Source organism: Petromyzon marinus (genome assembly GCF_048934315.1).
Source record: "Petromyzon marinus isolate PM22_M1 ecotype Great Lakes invasive population chromosome 85 unlocalized genomic scaffold, UKy_Petmar_22M1.pri1.0 chr85_unloc.2, whole genome shotgun sequence".
Classification (NCBI taxonomy): domain Eukaryota; kingdom Metazoa; phylum Chordata; class Hyperoartia; order Petromyzontiformes; family Petromyzontidae; genus Petromyzon; species Petromyzon marinus.
In genome coordinates, this window is record NW_027422647.1 from 394,505 (window position 1) to 408,032 (window position 13,528).

Below are 13,528 nucleotides of genomic sequence, written 5' to 3' on the forward strand. Positions count from 1 at the left end.
CACACACTACACACACACTACACTACACCCACACACACTACACACACTAGACACACACTACACACACACACTACCACCCACACACACTACACTACACACTACACTACACACACACTACACTACACACTACACTACACACTACACACACTACACCCACACACTACACTACACACACACACACTACACAACAACACACACACTACACTACACACACTACACTACACACACTACACTACACCCACACACTACACTACACCCACACACTACCCACACACCACACTACACACACTACACTACACACACTACACTACACCCACACACTACACACACACACTACACTACACACACACACTACACCCACACACTACACACACACACACTACACACTACACTACACACACACACTACACACTACACTACACACACACTACACACACACACACACATACACACACACTACACACACACACACCACACACTACACACACACTACACTACACACACTACACTACACACACACTACACTACACACTACACTACACACTACACACACTACACCCACAAACTACACTACACCCACACACACTACACTACACACACTACCACTACACACACTACACTACACCCACACACTACACTACACCCACACACTACCCACACACCACACTACACACACTACACTACACACACTACACTACACCCACACACTACACACACACACTACACTACACACACACACTACACCCACACACTACACACACACACACTACACACTACACTACACACACACACTACACCACACTACACTACACCCACACACTACACTACACCCACACACTACACACACACCACACTACACACACTACACTACACACACTACACTACACCCACACACTACACACACACACTACACTACACACACACACTACACCCACACACTACACACACACACACTACACACTACACTACACACACACACTACACACACACTACACACTACATCACACTACACACACACTACACACACTACACACACACTACACACACACACACACACACACTACACACACACTACACTACACACACTACACTACACACACACTACACTACACACTACACTACACACTACACACACTACACCCACACACTACACTACACACACTACACTACACACACTACACTACACCCACACACTACACTACACCCACACACTACCCACACACCACACTACACACACTACACTACACACACTACACTACACCCACACACTACACACACACACTACACTACACACACACACTACACCCACACACTACACACACACACACTACACACTACACACACACACACACTACACACACACTACACACTACACTACACACACTACACACACACTACACACACTACACACACACTACACACACACACACCACACACTACACACACACTACACTACACACACTACACTACACACACACTACACTACACACTACACTACACACTACACACACTACACCCACACACTACACTACACCCACCACACACCACTACACACATACTACACTACACACACACACTACACCCACACACTACACACCACACAGCTACACCCACACACACCACACTACACACACACACTACACTACACCCACACTACACACTACACTACACCCACACACTACACTACACCCACACACACCACACACACTACACTACACCCACACACTACCACACACTACACTACACTACACACACACACTACACACCCACACACTACACACACACTACACACACACTACACACACACTACACACTACACTACACACACACACTACACACACACACTACACTACACACACACTACACACACACTACACCCACACACTACACTACACCCACACACTACACACACACACACTACACACTACACTACACACACACACTACACACACACACACACACTACACACACACTACACACACACTACACCACACTACACACACACACTACACTACACACACACACACTACACACACACCACACCCACACACTACACACACACACCACCCACCCAAACACTACACCCACACACACTACACACACTATACACACTACACACACACTACACCCACACACCACCCACACACTACACTACACCCACACACACTACACTACACCCACACACTACCCACACACCACACTACACCACACACACTACACTACACCCACACACTACACACACACTACACTACACACACACTACACTACACCCACACACTACACACACACACTACACTACACCCACACTACACACACACACACACTACACACACACACTACACCCACACACTACACTACACACACTAGACACACACTACACACACACTACACTACACACACTACACCCACACACTACACCCACACACCACACACACCCACACACTACACTACACCCACACACTACACACACACACTAGACACACACTACACACACACTACACCCACACTACACACACACACCACACACTACACTACACACACACTACACTACACACACACCACACACACTACACTACACACACACTACACTACACCCACACACTACACTACACCCACACACTACACACACTACACTACACCCACACACTACACACACACTACACTACACCCACACACTACCCACACACCACACTACACCCACACACTACACACACTACACCCACACTACACTACACCACACTCACCTCCTCCACCTGAAGGTCTATGCACCATATCACCAGTATTGCCGTCTCCTCACAGACCAAGTCACTACACTACACTACACACTACACTACACCCACACTACACACTACACACTACACTACACTACACACACACACTACACCCACACTACACTACACACTACACTACACCCACACACCACACTACACACACAACTACACACACACACTACACACACACTACACACACACTACACACACACTACACACACACACTACACTACACCCACACACCACACTACACACACACTACACACACACACTACACACACACTACACACTACACACACACACTACACACACACTACACACACACTACACACACACTACACACACACACTACACTACACCCACACACCACACTACACACACACTACACACACACACTACACACACACATACACACTACACACACACACACACTACACCCACACACACACTACACTACACACACACACTACACTACACCCACACTACACACTACACTACACCCACACACTACACTACACCCACACACACCACACACACACTACACTACACCCACACACTACACCCACACTACACTACACTACACACACACACTACACCCACACACTACACACACACTACACACACACTACACACACACTACACACTACACTACACACACACACTACACACACACACTACACTACACACACACACTACACACTACACACACCACACTACACCCACACTACACTACACCCACACACTACACTACACCCACACACTACACTACACCCACACACTACACACACACTACACACCACCCACACACTACACTACACCCACACACACCCACACCCACACTACACTACACTACACCCACACACTACACCCACACACTACACCCACACTACACCACACCCACACTCACCTCCTCCACCTGAAGGTCTATGCACCATATCACCAGGTAGTTGGCCGTCTCCTCACAGACCAAGTCACACACTACACTACACACTACACTACACCCACACTACACACTACACTACACTACACACACACACTACACCCACACTACACTACACACTACACTACACCCACACACCACACTACACACACACTACACACACACACTACACACACACTACACACACACTACACACACACTACACACACACACTACACTACACCCACACACCACACTACACACACACTACAACACACACACTACACACACACTACACACTACACACACACACTACACACACACTACACACACACACTACACACACACCACACTACACACACACACTACACCCACACACTACACACACACACTAGACACACACTACACACACACTACACCCACACTACACCCTCACACACACACCACACACTACACTACACACACACTACACCCACACTACACTACACACACACACTACACACACACTACACACACACACACACACTACACACACTACACTACACACACACACTACACACACACTACACACACACTACACTACACACACACACTACACACACACTACACTACACACACACACTACACACACACTACACTACACACACACACTACACACACACTACACACACACACACACTACACACACACTACACTACACACACACACTACACACACACTACACACACACTACACACACACTACACTACACACACACACTACACTACACACACACACTACACTACACACTACACTACACACACACACTACACCCACACACACCACACTACACACACACACTACACACACACTACACACACACACACACTACACTACACCCACACACACCACACTACACACCCACACTACACCCACACACTACACACCACCCACACACTACACTACACCACCCACACACCACACCACACCCACACTACACTACACCCACACACTACACCCACACTACACTACACACACACTACACCACACCCACACTCACCTCCTCCACCTGAAGGTCTATGCACCATATCACCAGGTAGTTGGCCGTCTCCTCACAGACCAGGTCCGGGTTGTCCGACAGGTACCGCTGACTGTCCTCCCATCTCTTCAGCATCCCTGATATCCGCAACAAGACACAGCCCCCGTATCCGCTGTAGAGACACGCCCAGCCCCCCGTATCCGCTGTAGAGACACGCCCAGCCCCCCGTATCCGCTGTAGAGACACGCCCAGCCCCCCGTATCCGCTACAGCGTCACGCCGCAGCGGCACCCCCCGTATCCGCTATAGAGACACGCCCAGCCCCCCGTATCCGCTACAGCGTCACGCCACGGCAGCCCCCGTATCCGCTGTAGAAACACACCCAGCCCCCGTATCCGCTACATCGTCACGCCGCAGCGGCCCCCGTATCCGCTGTAGAGACACGCCCAGCCCCCCGTATCCGCTGTAGAGACACGCCCGGCCCCCCGTATCCGCTATAGAAACACACCCAGCCCCCCGTATCCGCTGTAGAGACACGCCCAGCCCCCCGTATCCGCTGTAGAGACACGCCCAGCCCCCCGTATCCGCTACAGCGTCACGCCGCAGCGGCACCCCCCGTATCCGCTACAGAGACACGCCCAGCCCCCGTATCCGCTACAGCGTCACGCCGCAGCGGCACCCCCCGTATCCGCTATAGAGACACGCCCAGCCCCCGTATCCGCTGTAGAGACACGCCCAGCCCCCGTATCCGCTGTAGAGACACGCCCAGCCCCCGTATCCGCTACAGCGTCACGCCGCAGCGGCACCCCCCGTATCCGCTATAGAGACACGCCCAGCCCCCGTATCCGCTGTAGAGACACGCCCAGCCCCCGTATCCGCTACAGCGTCAACGCCGCGGCAGCCCCCGTATCCGCTGTAGAAACACACCCAGCCCCCGTATCCGCTACATCGTCACGCCGCAGCGGCACCCACCCGTATCCGCTATAGAGACACGCCCAGCCCCCGTATCCGCTGTAGAGACACGCCCGGCCCCCCGTATCCGCTGTAGAGACACGCCCAGCCCCCCGTATCCGCTATAGAGACACGCCCAGCCCCCATATCCGCTGTAGAGACACGCCCAGCCCCCCGTATCCGCTACAGCGTCACGCCGCGGCAGCCCCCGTATCCGCTGTAGAAACACACCCAGCCCCCGTATCCGCTACATCGTCACGCCGCAGCGGCCCCCGTATCCGCTGTAGAGACACGCCCAGCCCCCCGTATCCGCTGTAGAGACACGCCCAGCCCCCCGTATCCGCTATAGAGACACGCCCAGCCCCCGTATCCGCTGTAGAGACACGCCCAGCCCCCCGTATCCGCTACAGCGTCACGCCGCGGCAGCCCCCGTATCCGCTGTAGAAACACACCCAGCCCCCGTATCCGCTGTAGAGACACGCCCAGCCCCCCGTATCCGCTACAGCGTCACGCCGCAGCGGCACCCCCCGTATCCGCTATAGAGACGCGCCCAGCCCCCGTATCCGCTGTAGAGACACGCCCGGCCCCCGTATCCGCTGTAGAGACACGCCCAGCCCCCCGTATCCGCTGTAGAGACACGCCCAGCCCCCCGTATCCGCTATAGAGACGCGCCCAGCCCCCGTATCCGCTGTAGAGACACGCCCAGCCCCCCGTATCCGCTGTAGAGACACGCCCAGCCCCCCGTATCCGCTGTAGAGACACGCCCGGCCCCCCGTATCCGCTGTAGAAACACACCCCGCCCCCCGTATCCGCCACAGCGGCGTACCGAAGTGCTTGATGAGTCGCTCATTCTGCTCCACGAATCTCCGCTGCTTCTCCTCCCTCTCCTCCTCCGACGTGGCCCCGCTCAGATTCTCCACCTTCTTCGGGGGTTGATCACCGACTAGTGGGGGGGTAGAGTGGGGGGTAGAGTGGGGGGTAGAGTGGGGGGGTAGAGTGGGGGGTAGTGGGGGGGTAGAGTGGGGGGTAGAGTGGGGGGTAGAGTGGGGGGTAGTGTGGGGGGTAGTGTGGGGGGTAGTGTGGGGGTAGAGTGGGGGGGTAGAGTGGGGGGTAGAGTGGGGGGTAGAGTGGGGGGTAGAGTGGGGGGTAGAGTGGGGGGTAGTGTGGGGGGTAGAGTGGGGGGTAGCCCCTCCACTCTACTCCCTCAGCCACCTCCCTCAACCCACTAAGCCCCTCCCTCTACCCACTAAGCCCCTCCCTCTACCCACTAAGCCCCTCCCTCTACACCCCAAGCCCCTCCCTCTACCCCTAAGCCCCTCCCTCTACCCGCTCCTACCCCTCCCTCTACCCCCTCCCTCTACCCCCTAAGCCCCTCCCTCTACACCCCAAGCCCCTCCCTCTACCCCTAAGCCCCTCCCTCTACCCCCTCAGCCCCTCCCTCTACCCCCTAAGCCCCTCCCTCTACCCCCTAAGCCCCTCCCTCTACCCCCTCAGCCCCTCCCTCTACCCCCTCCCTCTACCCCCTCAGCCCCTCCCTCTACCCCCTAAGCCCCTCCCTCTACACCCCCTAAGCCCCTCCTCCTCTAAGCCCCTCCCTCTACCCCCCCTCCTCCTCTAAGCCCCTCCCTCTACCCCCCCACCCCCCTAAGCCCCTCCCTCTACCCCCTAAGCCCCTCCCTCTACACCCCAAGCCCCTCCCTCTACCCCCTAAGCCCCTCCCCTAAGCCCCTCCCCTCTTAAGCCCCACCCCCTCCAAGCCCCGCCCACCTTGTCAAAGCCCTCCGTGCTGAGGGTGTCGACGTTCCAGGGCTGTGTCCGCTCCTTCCTCCTCAGCTCCTCCCCCTCTAAGCCCCTCCCCCCCCTAAGCCCCTCCCCCCTAAGCCCCTCCCCCTCTAAGCCCCTCCCCCCCTAAGCCCCCGCCCACCTTGTCAAAGCCCTCCGTGCTGAGGGTGTCGACGTTCCAGGGCTGTGTCCGCTCCTTCCTCCTCAGCTCCTCCCCCTCTAAGCCCCTCCCCCTCTAAGCCCCTCCCCCCCCCTAAGCCCCTCCCCCTCTAAGCCCCTCCCCCCCTAAGCCCCGCCCACCTTGTCGAAGCCCTCCGTGCTGAGGGTGTCGACGTTCCAGGGCTGTGTCCGCTCCTTCCTCCTCAGCCCCTCCCCCTAAGCTCCTCCCCCCTAAGCCCCTCCCCCCCCTAAGCCCCTCCCCCACACAAGCCCCGCCCACCTTGTCGAATCCCTCCGTGCTGAGGGTGTCGACGTTCCAGGGCTGTGTCCGCTCCTTCCTCCTCAGCCCCCCCCTCTAAGCCCCTCCCCCCTAAGCCCCTCCCCCTAAGCCCCTCCCCCCCTAAGCCCCTCCCACCCCCACACAAGCCCCGCCCACCTTATCGAAGCCCTCCGTGCTGAGGGTGTCGACGTTCCAGGGCTGTGTTCGCTCCTTCCTCCTCAGCTCCTCCCCCTCTAAGCCCCTCCCCCCCTAAGCCCCTCCCCCTTTAAGCCCCTCCCACCCCCACACAAGCCCCGCCCACCTTGTCGAATCCCTCCGTGCTGAGGGTGTCGACGTTCCAGGGCTGTGTCCGCTCCTTCCTCCTCAGCTCCTCCCCCTCTAAGCCCCTCCCCCCCCTAAGCCCCTCCCCCCTAAGCCCCTCCCCCTCTAAGCCCCTCCCCCCTAAGCCCCGCCCACCTTGTCGAATCCCTCCGTGCTGAGGGTGTCGACGTTCCAGGGCTGTGTTCGCTCCTTCCTCCTCAGCTCCTCCCCCTCTAAGCCCCTCCCCCCCCTAAGCCCCTCCCCCCCCCTAAGCCCCTCCCCCTCTAAGCCCCGCCCACCTTGTCGAATCCCTCCGTGCTGAGGGTGTCGACGTTCCAGGGCTGTGTCCGCTCCTTCCTCCTCAGCTCCTCCCCCTCTAAGCCCCTCCCCCTCTAAGCCCCTCCCACCCCCACACAAGCCCCGCCCACCTTGTCGAAGCCCTCCGTGCTGAGGGTGTCGACGTTCCAGGGCTGTGTCCGCTCCTTCCTCCTCAGCTCCTCCCCCTAAGCCCCTCCCCCCCCTAAGCCCCTCCCCCCCACCCCAAGCCCCTCCCCCCCTAAGCCCCGCCCACCTTGTCGAAGCCCTCCGTGCTGAGGGTGTCGACGTTCCAGGGCTGTGTCCGCTCCTTCCTCCTCAGCTCCTCCCCCTCTAAGCCCCTCCCCCCCTAAGCCCCTCCCCCTCTAAGCCCCTCCCCCTCTAAGCCCCGCCCACCTTGTCGAAGCCCTCCGTGCTGAGGGTGTCGACGTTCCAGGGCTGTGTCCGCTCCTTCCTCCTCAGCTCCTCCCCCCCTAAGCCCCTCCCCCCCTAAGCCCCTCCCCCCCTAAGCCCCTCCCACCCCCTCTAAGCCCCGCCCACCTTGTCAAAGCCCTCCGTGCTGAGGGTGTCGACGTTCCAGGGCTGTGTCCGCTCCTTCCTCCTCAGCTCCTCCCCCCCTAAGCCCCTCCCCCCCTAAGCCCCTCCCCCCCTAAGCCCCTCCCACCCCCTCTAAGCCCCGCCCACCTTGTCGAAGCCCTCCGTGCTGAGGGTGTCGACGTTCCAGGGCTGTGTCCGCTCCTTCCTCCTCAGCTCCGCCTCCTTGCGCCTCCACTCGAGTTGCTGCCGCCGCAGCTCCGCCAGCTCCGCCTGCAGCCTCTCGCGCTGATCCGCCAACCCCGGCGGCGGCTGCGGGGGGTCGCCGGTGGCGGGGTCAGCGGTGGCGGGGTCGAGGGCGGGGTCGAGGGCGGGGTCGAGGGCGGGGTCGAGGGCGGGGTCGAGGGCGGGGTCGAGGGCGGGGTCGAGGGCGGGGTCGAGGGCGGGGTCGAGGGCGTCGAGGCGACGGGAGCACTCGGACACACGGCGGGAGCACTCCGAGAGCGAACGCTCCACCGCCTCTCGCTCCTCACGGGACTCCTGCATGCGCTCCAGGCGCGCCTGGGGGGTGGGGGGGGGTGGGGGGGTGAGTGGGGGGGGGTAGGGGTGGGGGGGGGTGAGTGGGGTGTGGGGTGTGGGTGGGGTGGGGGGTGGGTGAGTGGGGGTGTGGGTGGGTGTGGGTGGCGTGGGTGGGTGAGTGGGTGGGTGGGTGAGTGGGTGGGTGGGTGTGGGTGGGTGAGTGAGTGGGGGTGAGTGGGGTGTGGGTGGGTGTGGGTGGCGTGGGTGGGTGAGTGAGTGGGGGTGAGTAGGGTGTGGGTGGGTGTGGGTGGCGTGGGTGGGTGAGTGAGTGGGGGTTAGTGGGGGTGGGTGGGGGTGTGGGTGGGGGTGAGTGGGGGTGTGGGTGGGGTGTGGGTGTGGGTGAGTGGGGGGGTGTGGGTGGGTGAGTGTGGGTGGGGTGGGTGGGGTTGGGGGTGGGGGTGTGGGTGGGTGAGTGGGGTGTGGGGTGTGGGGGTGAGTGGGGGGGTGTGGGTGGGTGAGTGTGGGTGGGGTGGGTGGGGTTGGGGTGGGTGAGTGGGGGTGTGGGTGGGTGAGTGGGGGTTGGGGTGGGGTTGGGGTGGGGTGGGGGGTGGGTGTGGGTGGGGTGTGGGGTGGGTGTGGGTGAGTGGGTGGGTGGGTGGGGGTGGGTGTGGGTGGGTGGGTGTGGGCGTGGGTGGGTGGGTGGGTGTGGGCGTGGGTGGGTGGGTGGGTGTGGGCGTGGGTGGGTGGGTGGGTGTGGGCGTGGGTGGGTGGGTGGGTGTGGGCGTGGGTGGGTGGGTGGGTGTGGGCGTGGGTGGGTGTGGGCGTGGGTGGGTGGGTGGGTGTGGGTGGGTGGGTGGGTGTGGGCGTGGGTGGGCGTGGGTGGGTGGGGGTGGGTCTCAGTGATTAACACTGAACCCTGTGGGTAGCCTCTAGCAGGGCTGTAGGGGCAAGTGCTGTCACACACAGACAAAGCTCCCCCAGGTAGCCTCTAGCAGGGCTGTAGGGGCAAGTGCTGTCACACACAGACAAAGCTCCCCCAGGTAGCCTCTAGCAGGGCTGTAGGGGCAAGTGCTGTCACACACAGACAAAGCTCCCCCAGGTAGCCTCTAGCAGGGCTGTAGGGGCAAGTGCTGCTACACACACAGACAAAGCTCCCCCAGGTAGCCTCTAGCAGGGCTGTAGGGGCAAGTGCTGAGTACAAAGACAAAGCTCTGCCAGGTAGCCTCTAGCAGGGCTGTAGGGGCAAGTGCTGTGACACACACAGACAAAGCTCCCCCAGGTAGCCTCTAGCAGGGCTGTAGGTGCAAGTGCTGTCACACACAGACAAAGCTCCCCCAGGTAGCCTCTAGCAGGGCTGTAGGGGCAAGTGCTGTTACACAGACAAAGCACCCCCAGGTAGCCTCTAGCAGGGCTGTAGGGGCAAGTGCTGAGTACAAAGACAAAGCTCCCCCAGGTAGCCTCTAGCAGGGCTGTAGGGGCAAGTGCTGCTACACAGAGACAAAGCTCCCCCAGGTAGCCTCTAGCAGGGCTGTAGGGGCAAGTGCTGCTACACACAGAGACAAAGCTCCCCCAGGTAGCCTCTAGCAGGGCTGTAGGGGCAAGTGCTGAGTACAAAGACAAAGCTCCCCCAGGTAGCCTCTAGCAGGGCTGTAGGGGCAAGTGCTGTTACACACAGACAAAGCTCCCCCAGGTAGCCTCTAGCAGGGCTGTAGGGGCAAGTGCTGTTACAAAGACAAAGCTCCCCCAGGTAGCCTCTAGCAGGGCTGTAGGGGCAAGTGCTGAGTACAAAGACAAAGCTCTGCCAGGTAGCCTCTAGCAGGGCTGTAGGGGCAAGTGCTGTGACACACACAGACAAAGCTCCCCCAGGTAGCCTCTAGCAGGGCTGTAGGTGCAAGTGCTGTCACACACAGACAAAGCTCCCCCAGGTAGCCTCTAGCAGGGCTGTAGGGGCAAGTGCTGTTACACAGACAAAGCGCCCCCAGGTAGCCTCTAGCAGGGCTGTAGGGGCAAGTGCTGAGTACAAAGACAAAGCTCCCCCAGGTAGCCTCTAGCAGGGCTGTAGGGGCAAGTGCTGCTACACAGAGACAAAGCTCCCCCAGGTAGCCTCTAGCAGGGCTGTAGGGGCAAGTGCTGCTACACACAGAGACAAAGCTCCCCCAGGTAGCCTCTAGCAGGGCTGTAGGGGCAAGTGCTGAGTACAAAGACAAAGCTCCCCCAGGTAGCCTCTAGCAGGGCTGTAGGGGCAAGTGCTGTCATACACAGACAAAGCTCCCCCAGGTAGCCTCTAGCAGTGTTGACGTTTGATACAAAGACAATGATCCCCTGTGTGGCCTGTAACAGACTGTAAGGGTCAAGTGCTGTTAGCGAGCAGCAGCTCCTATGAAGGCTACCGGCACTGTGGAACACACAGACACACACACAGATATACACACAGACACACAGACACACACACAGACACACAGACAGATACACACGCAGACACACACACAGACACACACAGATATACACGCAGACACACACACATACACACAGACACACACGCATACACACACACAGACACACACACATACACACACACATACACACACACAGACACACACACATACACACACACAGACACACAGACACACAAACACAGATAGACACACATAGACAGACACACACACAACAAAGACAAAGATCCCCCGTATAGCCTTAACAGACTGTAGGGGCAAGTGCTGTTAGCGAGCACCTATGAAGGCCGGAACGGTACACGAGGGGGTGGGTGGCCAGCACCACGCCCGACCGCCTTTGTCTCCCCAGTGGCAATGCTTACACACCGCACCAGGTACTCATTTGAGGCTGAGTCGACCTAGGGGAGGCCCGGGACCGGTTCAGATAATCGTCACTGGTGTTGGCCGTGAGCATGAATCGAACCCGGGTCGCCAGGTTCATAGCGCAGCGTAGCGCTAACCACTACACTACCGCTCCCCACCAAAGACAAAGTCGACCTAGGGGAGGCCCAGGTACAGAAAGGCCTCAAAAAAGCACCGCCCTCGCCTAGATCCCCGCTACCGCCTTCCCCTCACCAAAACCATGGGGGTGAGGTTGGAGCGTTAAATAAAAACTTTTAAAAAAAAAAATTAAAAGACCGAGAGGCCTACCCAAAAAAGCACCGCACTCGCCTAGATCCCCGCTACCGCCTTCCCCTCACCAAAACCGGGGGTGAGGCTGGAGCGCTTGGGGGGGGGGAGTGGGGGAAGACCGAGAGGCCTCAAAAAAGCACCGCCCTCGCCTAGATCCCCGCTACCGCCTTCCCCTCACCAAAACCATGGGGGTGATGCTGGAGCGTTAAATAAAAACTTTTTTTAAAAAAAAATTAAAAGACCGAGAGGCCTACCCAAAAAAGCACCGCCCTCGCCTAGCTCCCCGCTACCGCCTTCCCCTCACCCAAACCGGGGTGGGGTTGAAGCGTTGAGGGGGGTGGGGGTTGTTGGTCGGGGTCGGGTTTAGAATATAAATATTTTCCCACGCCCTTTCACCTGATGTCGCCATCGGAAGAGACTCGGCGTGTCGATGTTGGGGTGAGTGTCGTCCTCGTCGTCCGACACTTCGATGTGGTCCCACACGCTGTAGTCCACCATGGCTCACCGAGATGGACGACTTTGGCGCTTAACTCACGAGCGAAGCTGATGGAAGGCCGCGTGACGTCAGCGCGTCGCCCGTGCGTGATGACGTCACGGGCGTCAAGCACACGATGGGTGGGCGGGGGGGTGGGGACGTAGGGTCGTGACGTCACCCCGTCGCTCTCGCGACTCCCCGAGTTTTGCTGATGGAAAAGGGGAGGTGGGAGGAGACGTGAGGCATCGTGACGTCAGCGCGTCGATGTGCGTGATGACGTCACAGCACGACGCTTCCTTTGAGTGGGGGAAGGAACGTATGGCGGTGACGTCATCGCGTCGCTCTCTTCTCGAGAGTTCTCGCAACGTGGGAGTTACGTGA

The 13,528-nt window shown here is 58.7% G+C and overlaps 1 protein-coding gene across 1 annotated transcript in view; it reads right to left on the reverse strand.

Moving 5' to 3' along the window:
- Positions 1-13,265, reverse strand: part of LOC116937825 (hsp90 co-chaperone Cdc37-like) — a 35,874-nt gene extending 22,609 nt beyond the window's left edge. The window contains 5 exon segments of the mRNA XM_076059258.1: positions 4,730-4,845; positions 6,485-6,584; positions 6,587-6,601; positions 9,179-9,589; positions 13,069-13,265. Of these exon segments, the coding sequence (XP_075915373.1) occupies positions 4,730-4,845; positions 6,485-6,584; positions 6,587-6,601; positions 9,179-9,589; positions 13,069-13,170 (744 nt within the window). The 5' untranslated portion in view covers positions 13,171-13,265.
- Between the last annotated feature and the right edge of the window lie 263 nt (positions 13,266-13,528).